The 14,210-nt window shown below is 39.7% G+C and overlaps 1 protein-coding gene and 1 non-coding gene across 7 annotated transcripts in view; both read left to right on the top strand.

The window, feature by feature from the left end:
- The window catches only part of ESRP1 (epithelial splicing regulatory protein 1), a 64,352-nt gene extending 56,219 nt beyond the window's left edge, over positions 1 to 8,133 (top strand). For all 6 annotated transcript variants that reach the window (XM_053208112.1, XM_015072163.3, XM_015072164.3 and 3 more), the window contains one exon: positions 6,605 to 8,133. In XM_053208112.1, the coding sequence (XP_053064087.1) occupies positions 6,605 to 6,625 (21 nt within the window). In that variant the 3' untranslated portion in view covers positions 6,626 to 8,133. The remainder of the gene's footprint in view (positions 1 to 6,604) is intronic.
- Positions 8,134 to 11,795: 3,662 nt separating this feature from the next.
- Positions 11,796 to 11,979, top strand: LOC113600701 (U2 spliceosomal RNA). The gene has a single exon (XR_003421821.1). It is a non-coding gene; the product is annotated as a U2 spliceosomal RNA (small nuclear RNA).
- The last annotated feature ends 2,231 nt before the right edge of the window (positions 11,980 to 14,210 follow it).

Genomic DNA, 14,210 nt, shown 5'->3' with positions numbered 1-14,210 from the left:
AGTAGTCTTATGGGCTATCAGTGCAGAGCCCCAGACAGGGCTCTATCTCACCAATGGCAAGATCATGACCTGATCTGAGATCAAGAGTAGGATGCTTAACCAACTGAGCCACCCAGGCACCTCAGAGCTTTTTGTTATTATATGAGAAATGTCCTAACTTGACTATAACCATTACTCAACTCTGATTCTATCTTATGTTTATATATTTGAAGTCATGATAGAAATATCAGGGGCTCTGTTAAAATCCAGGTGTTTGGATTTATTATTATAAAATCAGATTGATCTACTTTTATATTGAAATTTTAAAAAATTCACATGGAGTACTGGCTGAAACACCTGGTTAAGTTATCAGTTATTTAATGATCTCAGCGATCCTGGGAGGTAAGGATCATAAAAGTATTGTGTGCTCATTGTAAAGAATTTGGAACATACAGACAGGTGCAAAGAAGTCACTAATAATTCCACCCTCCAGAAATAACCATAATGAATATTTTCTTTCAGATTCTTTTTTGTACGTCCTTATGCAATTTGGACCCCATTTATTTCCCTTTAACCTTCTCGTGTGGCTATATATTTTTTCTCATCATCTATATTAATAATCAAATTTATCATCACTAGTCATCTCTTAAACATTACTAGAATGCCTTATGCTCTGTAAGCAATTTTATATCTCCAGTGCCATTTAAGTCTCATTGCAGCACTGTGAGGCATCAGGGCAGGTACCCATGGCTCCATGTGACAGATGAGGAAATGAAACCCAGAGAGGCTGGGTAACTTTCTGAGTCCTACAGTTAATGACCAAGCTGACTAAAGATACATCACTTTGAGTTTCAGTCTTGGTGCTCTTTTCTACTAAGCAAATAAGAGCCTGGCAGAGTAAGTACTTATAGTGGGATGGATGGTGGCCCCAAATAAATGTCCACATCCTAATCCCTGGAACCTGTGACTATTACCTTATCTGGCAAAAAAAAAAAAAAAAAAAGTAAGGATCTTGAGGGGAGTTTATCCTGGATTATGTGGGTGGGCCCTTAATGCAATTATAAAAGAAGCAGAAATAGGGGCACCTGGGCGGCACAGTCAGTGGAGCACATGACTCTTGATCTCAGGGTCATGAGTTCAAGCTTTCACACTGGGTATGGAGCCTACTTAAAAAAAAGGGCAGTGGGGAGGAGACCAGATGGACACAGGAGAAGAGGAGGCAATATGACCATGGAGGCAGAGATTTAAATAATACAGACATAAGCCAGGGATCACCTGCAACCATTGAAAGGTGGAGAAGGCAAAGAATTGTTCCCTAGGGCCTCTGGAGGATGTACATCCTGGCTGACACCTTGATTTCTGGCCGCCAGATATGTGAGAGAAGTTTCTGTTTTAAGTCATCAAATTACATTATTTTTTACAGCAATGACAGGAAACTAGTAACAGTACTTGAAAAATTTATTGAAAGCATGATGCCATTACTGGTTATGGAGTCAGATAAAGGTAGCCAAAGCCCATGATAAGGTCTGATAAAGAAGTTTCAGTATTCTGCCTTCTTGTATAGCCAACATTTGTCAGCTAACCCAAGAATTACTCTAGGTATGCCTCTTTTTTTTTTTATCATAAAAGATCCCCAACGACTGCTCACAAGCTGTTGAAGATGCCCTCTTGGGAAGGAGGTTTGATGGCTGTCTGGAAAAAAATGCCTCCTCAAAAGGCCAGAGTTCTTGTTTGTACCCCCAACTCCCTCACCATAAGCTCCAAGTGTAACTCTCCTAGTGTGTTGGGGGGGGGGGGGGCGGGCAGGACCAGCTCATAAATTTGTCAACAAATGCTTGGCTATAAACATATTTTGCATACATATGGAGAGACAGTTCTTCAGAGGTAACATTTTCCTATTCTGTAAAATGCATATAACATCACTTCTTCATATGTGACTTAACTTTTCTAGGTAAGAATCAGGTGGGTTAATGAGCGTAAGCAAGTTTTACAAACTATAAAGTTATGCATATAGACAAATAACTACTTTATTGCTATGATTACAATAATCAATACAGAAGCAATGTTGATGACTATTATCTATGCTCCAGGCATTGTTCAGATTTCACCAATTTTTCCATTAATGTTCTTTTTCATTTCCATGATCTAGTTCCATGATCCAATCTATGAATCCATGTTGCAGTTACTTGGCCTGTCTCCTTAGTATCCTCTAGTCCATGTTAGTTTCTCAGTCTTTGCTTATTTTTCATGACCTTGACAATTTTCAGGTATTCTGCTTTTGAGGTATTTTGTGGGCTATCCTTGATTTTGAATTTGTTAGATGCTTTTTTGGCAATTATACTGGGGTAATGAGTATTGGGAAAGAATAATATCATGGAGGTGAAGTGCACATCCTATCACATAATATCTGGGATGCTATTACCTACATAACATTACTGGCGGTGTAATCTTGATCATTTGCTGAATGTCTTAGTTCATTCTGGCTGCCGTAACACAATTCCACGGACTGGGTGTTTTATAAATAACAAACCTCTAATTTCTCACAGTTCTAGAGGCAGGGAGGTCCAAGATGAAGTGTTAACATTTTCCTTTGCTTTTTTGTGAGAACTTTTGTCTATACTAGGTATTTTTGGAAGTTCTTGTGATGTGTTAAGCCTGGTATTTTCACAACAGCTAGGTTTTAAGGAAAAGCAAAAGAATACCCAACAATCAAACAAAAACCATGCAGCTTTCATTTGGAGAGTATCTTTTATACCTGGCCTCTTAAGTATATAGTTTAGATTACTTTGTAGTTCGAAAATTATCTGTCTTGCACTATCAACAATAGCCAAATTATGGAAAGAGCTCAAATGTCCATCGACTGATGAATGGATAAAAAAGATGTGCTTTGTGTGTGTGTATGTGTGTGTGTGTGTGTGTGTGTGTGTGTGTGTGTACTGGAATATTACTCGGTGATCAAAAAGAATGAAATCTGGCCATTTGCAACAACACAGATGGAACTAGAGTGTATTATGCTAAGCAAAATAAGTCAGAGAACAACAAACATGATTTCACTCCTATGATGAATTTAAGATACAAACAGATGAATATAAAGGAAAGGAAGCAAAAATAATATAAAAACAGGGAGATAAACCATAAAAGACTCAAATACAGAGAACAAACTGAGAGTTGCTCGCGGGGTGGGAGGTGGGGGATGGACTAAATGGGTGATGGGCATTAAGGAGGATTTGAGATGGGATGAGCACTGGGTGTTATATGTAACTAATGAATCACTAAATTCTATTTCTGAAATTATTATTACACTATATGTTAACTAACTGGGATTTAAATTTTTTAAAAATGGTATGTCTTTTGTATTATATAATTGTTTGGAGCAATATAGTGACTAATATTTTAGTTTCTGGCCAAAATATTCAAGATGTTTCTTGGATAAATGAGATTTTAAAATGAAACAAGATTTTACTTTCTTTCTCTTTCAGCTAGTATTTATAATAGTGGGCAGCAACAGCTACCTAAATGCCGATTAGTGATTTAAGTGACAAAAAGGCTATCAAAACATTTTTCTTTGATTAAAGAATCTGAGTTATGGGTTTTATTTTACCTATTATATAAGGAAAAAGAAACTATTTCTTTGTCCTAACAAAGAAATCTCACAAATGACTTAATTTTTTTAGAAAAGAGATGTCAAAATTACTACAAGGAAATAAAATATTACAACTAATCAGAATTGCAGGGTTTTTAAGGGGTTTAGCTTCATTTCATAAGACGTAACCCCAGTTGGTGAAATCCAGTTTTCTTAAATGATTTCTTTGTACATGGTACTTTCAATGTCCGTGTACAAAAAAACATTTTTTAACACAGATCTTACTGGAAAGGAAAGAGATTTGTGAATATTTGCAGTTGTAACTTCAAAATTGTCTTTGCATAATAGTTTCTTTATACTTTTACTCTTTTCTGCAGCTAAGGGAAAATAGGAAACATTGGTTGTTTTTTGTTTGTTTTGGGGGTTTTTGTTGTTTTGAGGGGGAGTTGAAGGTTTTGTGGGGTTTGTCTTTTGTTAACAGCTTGAAGTCTAAAGTTTGATTACTAAACACTAAAATTCCATTGGATACTACTGGGATTAAAAAGCAAGGGGCACCTGGGTGGCTCAGTCAGTTGAGCGTCCGACTTCCACTCAGGTCATGATGTCACGGTTTGTTAGTTCGAGCCCCAAATCAGGCTCTGTGCTGACAGCTCAGGGCCTGGAGCCTGCTTCGGATTCTGCGTCCCCCTCTCTCTCTGCCCCTCCCCTGCTCATGTTCTGTCTCTCAAAAGTGAATAAACACTAAAAAAAAAAAAAAAGGCAGGCTTCAGAGGTGAGTGGGTCGCTCAGTCAAGCATCTGACTTCAGCTCAGGGACTTCAAGACCCATATCAGGCTCCACACTGAGGGTGTAGAGCCTGTTTGGGATTCTCTCTCTGCCCCTGCCATATGCATGTGCACTCTTTCTTGCTTTTCTCTCTCAAAATAAGCTGAAAAAAAAAAGAGGCTTGAGAAAGCTAAACTTTTCATTTTTTTCAGACTTTTCTATGTTTTCACAGAATATGAAGGTATAGTTTTCAGCATCTACATTGGTTTCTTATTAGAATGATAATATGAGCTGGGAATGGAAAAGGTTTTATTTATTGACTCTGATAACAGGCCCATGGTTGACTGACTTGACTGGATCCAAGGGCTTGCTCTTTCCAAACTGTCTCTGTAGGGTACCTCCAGCAACTCTTGGCTTACATCCTTCCATCTTAAATCCAGAGGCAGGCCAGGAATTGAGGTTATTTGGCCTGGCTTAGGTCCATTTCAGAAAGCACTGTGGCCAGGAACATGCAGGGCTCTGATTGGCCATGTCTGTGTCACTTGTTGGGCTCAGTTGTAAAGTTGCTTCATTATGGGTTTAAGATTAGGTTATGGGACAGTCAGTTATTTAAGGACAATTCAGATGCTATTGCCAAAAGAATATAGTAGATCTTGGACAATTGTGTTGGTAGATCATTGATAGAGATTTTATTTGTACTTAGTAACCAAGGGGAAACTTGCGTGTCCTGTGTTTTACACTAAGTACTAAATTACAGTCACTTTGTAAACCACATTTTAAGAATGATTTCTAACAAGTATTTCCCTGTTTTATAAATACCTGATTCTAAATTTGTATCAATTTTAGAGTCTATTATTAAAGCAAATCTAACCTTGACCATGATTTCAAACTGGCCATATGAACAGATCTGAACTCTGAAGAACCATTTTTATGTCTATCTGCAGTCCAGTTTCTCATCTACTTGTGAAAGCATGCACAATGCCAAAAGTTTTCACTTTAAAGTTTTTGTGTGGTGGGGTACCTGGGTGGCTTGGTCAGTAGGGCAACCAACTCTTGATTTCACTCAGGTCATGATCTTGCAGCTCGTGAATTCGAGTCCCGCGTCGGGCTCTGTGCTGATGGTGCACAGCCTGCTTTGTTTTCTCTCTCTCCCCCTCTCTCCGCCTATCTCTCTCTCTCACACAATGAATGAATGTATGTATGTATGTATGTATGTTTTTGTGTGGTGTATAAGTGAAATAGCATAACGGAACCAATTTGTGTTCAAATTCTGGACCTGCCGATGACTACTTTAATTGCTCTGTGCCTCCGTTTCTCCATCTGTATGATGGGAATAGCATGGTAATCTTTATAGGATGGTTGTGCAGATGAATGAATTCACATAAAGGTTGTCTATCAACTGTTCACTGAAAGAGTTGATGTTTCCTATAATGTCATGCCTCATTGCTTCTTATTGACTCAAATATTTTTGTTTCATATATGAAATTTCTTATACTAGACTTTAATTTTCAAAAATTGTCTTAATGGTTTTAATAATGGCATCAAGCCTCTTAATAGCAGAAGAATTGCTATGATGGAGTGCCTGAGTGGCTCAGTCAGTTGAGCTCTTGATTTCAGCTCAGGTTGTGATCCCAGGGTTATGGGATCGAGCCCCATGTCAGGCTCTGTGCTGAGCATAGAGTCTTCTTGTGGTTTCTCTCTCTCTCCCTGTGTCCCTCTCCCCAGCTTGCATGTGTGCACGCACACTCTCTCTCTCTCCCAAATAAAAATTAAAAACACAACAAAACAAAAAAACGCTGTTGTAACTTGAGGACCCAGACTGAGGAATGTCTGTATGTATAGACATTGTGAAATAGTCACTCCACAAAGGAGCTGAGTAAAGTATGGAGGTGCAAACATACACATCATCGACACATAGTAACACAAGGGAGGGAGCTGTGGGAATGCCAGTTACCACTTAAATTTCATCTGCCAACACTGCTCCTTGAGAACTTGCTGTAGAAATCCCAACTATGTGTAAAATAACGGCTTCGGATTCTGTGTCTCCATTTCTCTCTGCCCCTCCTCTGCTCATGCTCTGTCTCTGTCTCAAAAATAAATAAAACATTAAAAAGAAAAAAAGAATCCCAACTATGTGTAAAATAAAATTGTGGACTCCCTTAAGGCTTTTGGGGGGGGGGCCTTTTGTAATTCGAAATTGTTTTATTATAGCTGCCAATAATTGAAAATTTAGAGACTGTAATATTTCTTTTTATTGTCTTGTTTTGTTTTTTTCAGTGTTTGAAAGATGTATGGTGATCCCGAAACCGTCAGATATATCAACTTCTAGCAACTTCAGGGGAAGTTTGTCTACACTCAGGCTGCAGTATTTTCAGCAAACGTGATTGGACAGTGGGCCTGTGCCCTATCTTTTGGTAGAGGAAAAAATTTGAGCCAATGAAGCTAAATCCTTCTAGCAAGCAGCATGCCTGGCTCCTTGCTGATTGCAAATAGGCATTTAAAATGTGAATTGGAAATTGAGTGACTCTAATACTTCCAGCTAACGTGGCATCATAGGTGTTTCCTAAGTTTTAAGTCTTGGACAAAAATACTAGTGTCTACCGTCTCCATCAGGAACTCTGTTGTGGAAGCTTCATTTGTGTGTTTCCATTTTTCTATCTCCATCTCCCTATCTTCTGCACGAGTGTGCCCTCTTACTAAGTAATTCAAGAATAAGATCTTGGAATACTTGAGTCACAAACTTAAGAAATAAAACTATTCTCCCACTATCTTGGCCATCATGGTGTCTTACAGTTAAAAACGAATGAAAATGATTTTTAAAACACCTTGGGATAAATTAGAAGATATTGTACACCCACTGCAAAACATACATGGCTTAAAAGTTGCATCTTTTTTCTCAGCAGGTACCAGTTGTAAATAATGAACTAGGGGCCAAAATGCAAAACCAAAAATGAAGCAGCTATGTGTAGCTAGTAATTTCTAGTTTAAACTGTAACTGAACATTGTGGCTTCAAATGTATTATTTTATATTGTACTTTTCCCATTACTGATGGTTTGGACTTTAATAAGAGATATTCCATAGTTTTTAATATCGCAAAATGAGAATATTTGAACAGTGTATTCTAGAAAGCAATATACTAACTGAAGTGAATGCTTGTATATATTAAGATATAGCCTTAAACCTTTCTCTCTAATGCCTTAACTGTCAAATAATTAAAACTTTTAAAAGCATAGGATTAGAGTCAGCATGCTGGACTGAGAAGTAAACACTGAAGCAGTTAGAGCAGTTACTGATGCTGTCAGCGTTTAGCACTATGTGTTTAGCTGTGTGTATGCTACAAAAGTGCAATATTAGACACTAGCTAGCTAGTACTGCTGCCTCATGGAACTCCAAAGAGGAAAACAGGATTTGATTAAGTAAGTGCACATGTGTCTTTAAGTTCCTCCTATTGTCCTTGGCTTGGATGCAATGCCATGCAGATTTATGTGGCTGCTATTTTTTATTTACTTTGCATTACTTTGATTAACACCTTGAATGGAGAGCCAAACCTTCCCTCTTCACTTGACCAGCAATGGCCCTTTAACTGCAGTAGGAAAAAAGAAAAAACAAAAAACCTTTTTGTGTGAAAACTGGTGACAACTGGCACTTAGGATCAGAAAAAGAGTTGTTTATACTTGATGCCTTAAGATGCTGTCTGCCCAAAGCTCTGAAAGCCTTAAAGATAGTAATACTTAACTACAATACTACTGAGAGTTTTCATAGAATTGTTACATTTGATAATAAAACATGCCTGTTTAATCTCAAAGTGCGTGTTCTTTTTTATTACTGAAACGGTTAGGGTCATGGAAAGGGTGTGGGTAAGCCATTTTTTCCTGAGGTGCTAAGGTTTTTCCCTAAGTTTGCTATAAGGATTTGCTTGCACTCTCTCTCTCTAAATAAATAAACTTAAAAAAAAAAATGTTTAGGGGCACCTGGATGGCTCAGGAGGTTAAGCCTCCGACTTTGGCTCAGGTGTCATGATCTCACAGTTAGTGAGTTCAAGCCCTGTGTCATGCACTGTGCTGACCACTTAGAGCCTGGAGCCCGCTCCGGATTCTGTCTCCCTCTCTCTCTCTGCCCCTCCCCCACTCACACTCTCACTTTCTCTCTCTCTCCTTCAAAAATAAACGTTAAAATTTTTTTTAACGTTTATTTTGAGAGCATGTGTGTGCACACGTGAGAGCAGGGGAGGGGAAGAGAGAATCTCAAGCAGGATCCTTGCTATTGGCACAGAGCCCATCTCGGGGCTCCATCTCATAAGAATCGTGAGATCATGACCTGGGCCGAAATTGGAGACTCTTACTCAATTGACTGAGCCACCGGGGCACCCCTTCAAATCAAATTCTATCCATTCTTCAAGTCTTTCCTGAGTGGTGCTACTTCAGAGCTGTATATATTGTCAGTATCACTTGACATATATAATCTTGTTAACAGAGCACAAGTGTGTCAGTTCTGAATTTAGGTTATAACCTCGTGGACAGGAAGTATGCCTCTATTTCCCTCTGTTTAGCACATTTCTATTCACTCAATTAGCCCTTATTAAGCATTCACCGAATGAAGTTTAGTTCACGTGGGAAAGTCCCAGTCCTTGCCAATATCATTTACAAAAATGGAGCTGTTGCTTTCAGGTTTGTACTTCACCTTTGGGTGTGTCTGGCATTATCTGTAAGGAGGTGGTAGAGTTCTCTAGACAAGCTGAGATTCTGACCCATGTTCATGATCTCTGGCAGGCATTTGACATTGCCCAGTCTATTCCCTGCCTTCAAAAACAAAGTTGCCTGTGCTGAACTTATTTGTCTGTTTACCTCCTTGAAATTGTCCCACGTGTAGCTGCTGTTTGCATGGCAGAAAAGAAAAATAGGATGTCGAACTGAGTAAGGGAAGGAAGACAAGATGAGGGCAAAGAGGACCAGAATATATAAAATACCTTAAAGGTTCATCTTTTAGGATCATAGTTGATTACACAATTTCTCTTCCTTTCCCTGCTTTCCCCAGCGGTGGTTGGAAGGGGTGGGTAACCTGCAAAAGTAGGATGATGAACACTTTGTACCCTTTAGCCAGCTTCAACAATTATGAACTCCAGGCCCATCTTGCTTTATATCTCTTTCCTTTTTTCCCCCGTTGTATTATTTTGAAACAAATGTTTTGGGTCAAGTTTAAAATGTATCTCTGGGGATGCCTGTGTGGCTCAGTCAATTAAGCATCCGACTTTGGTTCAGGTCATGATCTCACAGCTCGTGAGTTCAAGCTCCCTGTCCGTCTCTGTGCTGACAGCCTGGAGCCTGCTCCGGCCTGCTCCCTCTCTCACTCTGCCCCTTCCCCACTCGCACTTTGTCTCTCTCTCAAAAACAAACATTAAATATTTTTTTTTTTAAATTGAGCCACTGTAGGAGGTGCTGTTCTTGATGAAAAGAGTAGAAGACTGGAACTGAACTGAAGACATCTGTTTATGGATGTCTTTGGTTCAAGGTTGGATCTAATCTATGATCTATTCATGTTGTAGTCTATGTGCTAATACAAGGAAACAGACTAGGCAGGAGATGATCTACACTCAAGACCAGAAGGCCACCGGGATGAAATTCGCAAGTAAGACCACTAAATGGGTGCCACAGGGAGAAAACCGGTTTTTTTCATTTTTACTGCTTCCTTTGTATTGAGCGAATTCGTGAAAGCCGAGTCCCAAGGCATGAACCTAAGGAAAAAAGGTTCAGAAGCAAACTACTTGACTTGCCCAAGCTTAGACCTGACTTTTGTCTTTATTTCAATGTGGTTCAGCACAATTCCATTATGTGGAATGTGGAGGGATATTTAAAGCCAAAAACCAAGCAAGGACTCATTATATTGGAAGAGTATACCATAAACTACAACAAAACAATCACTGAGAACACATTTTGTTAATAATAATAAGCATTATATTGGTTAAATGAATCTTCACAATAACCTATTATAGTAGGTACAACTATTATTAATAGACTAGGAAATTGAAGCATAGGTCAAGTAAAAAAACTTCATGGTTGCACAGAAAGTAAAGGAAGGGATCTGGAAAATAAAGTGAGATTTGGAGACTGGTTGATAGGGTTACTACTCCCATAGTTTCTCCTGTATCCACTTTGGCTCTTTTTCCTAGCACTGCACAAACACAGTTCATTGTTTACAGTGTCACAAAGTAGGGCTTCGTAATGTTCCTTTGGTCCACCTTTTTACCCCCTTTGGTCTGCCTTTTTATTTTATTGCCAGCAATGCATTAATTCAGCAGCTGAATTCGTAGCTGCCTATTGTTGCTGTTCTAAAAGTGAACGTAAATGGAAACAAAGCTGCTGGTTGCACACTTGAGTTTGAGCTAGTGTTTTATAACTGAAACCTGTATGATAGTAGAATTAAATACCGAGGCACCTGGGAGGCCTACTCAGTTGAGCACCTGACTGTGGCTCAGATCATGATCTCACAGTTTGTGAGTTTGAACCCCACATGGGACTCGCTACTGTCAGAGTGGAGCCCACTTTGGATACTTTACCCCTTCTTTCTCTGCCCCTGTCCTGCTCACACACTCTCTCTCTCTCTCAAAAATAAACAAACATAAAAAATAAAAAGAATTAAGGGACACCTGGGTGGCTCAGTCAGGTAAGTGTCCTACTCTTGGTTTTGGCTCAGGTCATGATCTCGCGGTTTGTGAGTTCGAGCCCCGCATCCAGCTCTACGCTGGCAGTGCAGAGCCTGCTTGAGATTCTCTCTCCCTCTCTCCCTGCCCTTTCCCCATTCATGCTTTCTCTTACTCAAAAATAAATAAGCAATAATAAAAAAAAAAAGAATTAAACACCAGAAAGAGCACATTAAAAAAAAATCAATGTAGTGGCGTCTGAGTTGCTCAGTCGGTTGAGTGTCCAACTCTTGATGTCAGCGCAGGTCAGATCCCAGGGTTGGGATTGAGCCCTGCATTGGGCTCCTTGCTGAGCATGGAGCTTGCTTGAGATTTCTCTCTCTCTCTCTCTCTCTCGCTTCCTTCTGCCCTCCCTCCCCTCCTCACATGTCCTCCCCTCTCTAAAATAAAAACAGGGACGCCTGCGTGGCTCAGTCGGTTAAGCGTCTGACTTTGGCTCAGGTCATGATCTCGCGGTCCGTGAGTTCGAGCCCCGCGTCTGGCTCTGTGCTGACAGCTCAGAGTCTGGAGCCTGTTTCAGATTCTGTGTCTCCCTCTCTCTCTGACCCTCCCCCTGTTCATGCTCTGTGTCTCTCTGTCTCAAAAATAAACATTAAAAAAATTTTTTTTAAGTAAAAAACAAAAAATTTTTTAAAAATTAAAAAACATCAATGTAGGAGTTCCTGGCTGGCTCAGTCAGTGGAGCATGCAACTCTTGATTTCAGAGTTGTGAGTTTGAGCGCCACGTTGGGTGTGGAGGAGACTACTTAAATAATCTTTAAAAAATATGAATTGCTTCTCGGCCTTTTGGCTAAGATCGAATGTAGTATCTGTTTTTATCAGTTTAACATCTGGCATGTCCTATATCAGAGGACCATATATTAAATGGGTTTTTGGAGATGGAATAAGAGCTTGCTCCGTCCACTCCCCCCATCGACTTGCTACTGCAGTACTTCCAGGAACGGTGCACCCCCTCAGGGACAACAGTAGGGAAAAAAAAAGAAAATCAATGTGAAATTCTTGGCTTGCTCTGCTTCTGGCCTCCCTTGTGATTCATCCTTCCCTACCTGGAGGTGTTTTTCATGGTTCCTTCCTCAGCTACCTTTTCCATCCATTCATTCTCTGAGCAAACTCATTTTCTTCCACACACACAGGTGTGCCACAGACTTCTATACTCAACACTATAATGGACATTTCCATTTGGACATCTCCCTGGCAATTCAAATTCAACATGCTTAAAATAGAACTTATCTATGACCAAAAACCTGCTTGTACTCTTGCATTCTGGTTATACTCCTTGTATTCTTTTTACTTCAGGAAGCCGTGCAGCGTACCACCAAATGTTAAAGTTAAGAAAGTCATTCTTGGGGTGCCTGGGTGGCTCAATCGGGTAAGCGTCCTACTTCGGCTCAGGTCATGATCTCGCGGCCCGTGAGTTCGAGCCCCGCATCGGGCTCTGTGCTGACAGCTCAGAGCCTGGAGCCTGTTTCAGATTCTGTGTCTCCCTCTCTCTGACCCTCCCCCGTTCATGCTCTGTCTCTCTCTGTCTCAAAAATAAATAAACATTAAAAAAAAAAAGTCATTCTTTAACTTCCTCTTTCACGTGTTTTTGCCTCAATACTGGAGTCCTTGCATCAAATTCTGCTTTCCTCTCTTGGCAGAATGTTTAAAAAAAAACAAAAAACAAAACAACCTTTTAAATTAACCCAGATCTGGGGCACCTGCATGGCTCAGTCAGTTAAGTGTTCAACTTCAGCTCAGGTCATGATCTCTCTTTGTGAGTTCGAGCCCCGCATCGGGCTCTGTGCTGACAGCTCAGAGCCTGGAGCCTGCTTCACATTCTGTGTGTCCCTCTATCTCTGCCCCTCCCCCTCTCATGCTCTATCTCTCAAAAATAAACATTAAAAATAAATAAACACAGATCTGATTACATGTTCCTTAGAAAAGCACTTATTGAGGTATGATTGAGATACAAGAGCTGTACATATTTAATGTACACAACTTGGATGAGTTTGGAATTAAGTACGCACTCACCACAACTGATGTCACAAACATCCGTTGCCTCCAACACGTTCCTCCTGGCATCTTTATTTTTTGTATGTGTGTGATAACACACAATGATTATATATTCCTAAAATCTTTTTTTAATAAATAATTTTTTAAGTTTATTTATTTATTTTAAGAGAGAGAGAGAGTATGAGCAGGGGAGCAGCAGAGACAGAGGGAAAGAGAGAAAATTCCAAGCAGGCTCCACACTGACAGTGTGGAGCCCAACACGGGGCTCGAACTCGCAAACCATGAGACCATGACCTGAGCCAAAACCCAGAGTCTTTAACCAAGAAAAAACCAACCAAGCCATCCAGGTGCCCTGTTAAAATCTTTTGATTAAATGTTCCCATTTGCTATTGGAAAAAATCGACACATGTATGACTGCATGGTATTGCATGGATGCCTCCTGCTACTTCTTGAGCCTTTTTTTGTCAGGGCACTCTTCCCCTCGTGTGCTACATTTTGTTGTTTTTTCTAGCTTTTTGTGGGTTTTGTCTGAAATACCCTTTTCCCCCCCTCTGTTATTCCTCTTTTCACTAACTGCTACTCAGAAATATTTTTCTCAGGGAGGTCTTTTCTGATTCACTGAGATCAACTGCCTAAATTGTAACTTTCATCGAGGCAGTGTGTATCTTCCCAGTGTATCGTTAGTGACTAGCCAGTTTTGAAATATGTACACAATAACTGTTGAATGAAAAAGTTTATGTTCATTCCTAAAGAGGAAAATTAATGTGATTCTTTTTTAAAAAAAGTAATTCTATACAGTTTTAAGAATTTTTATAAATTGAAGTGTTGCTAAACAGCGGCACCTGGTGGCTCAGTCAAGTAAGCATCTGACTTCGGCTCAGGTCCCACAGTTTGTAGGTTCGAGTACTGCGTCAGGCTCTCTGCTGTCAGCATGGAGCCTGCTTTGGATCCTCTGTCTCCCCTCTCTCTGCCCGTCCCGTTCACACTCACACACACACACATACACACTCTCTCTCTCTCTCGCTTTCTCTCAAAAATAAGTAAACATTAAAAAAAATAAAATGTTGCAAAACAGTAAAAATTGTTTTTGTTTAGCACCATTAAAAATGTTTAAATGTCAGTATTAATGCAGTTATTAATGGTACGCTTTTTATTTTGAAGTAAAAATTCAGAGAGTCACTTTGTACATT

Source organism: Acinonyx jubatus, chromosome F2 (assembly GCF_027475565.1).
Source record: "Acinonyx jubatus isolate Ajub_Pintada_27869175 chromosome F2, VMU_Ajub_asm_v1.0, whole genome shotgun sequence".
Taxonomy (NCBI): Eukaryota; Metazoa; Chordata; class Mammalia; order Carnivora; family Felidae; genus Acinonyx; species Acinonyx jubatus.
This window is presented reverse-complemented; position numbering and strand designations above follow the sequence as displayed.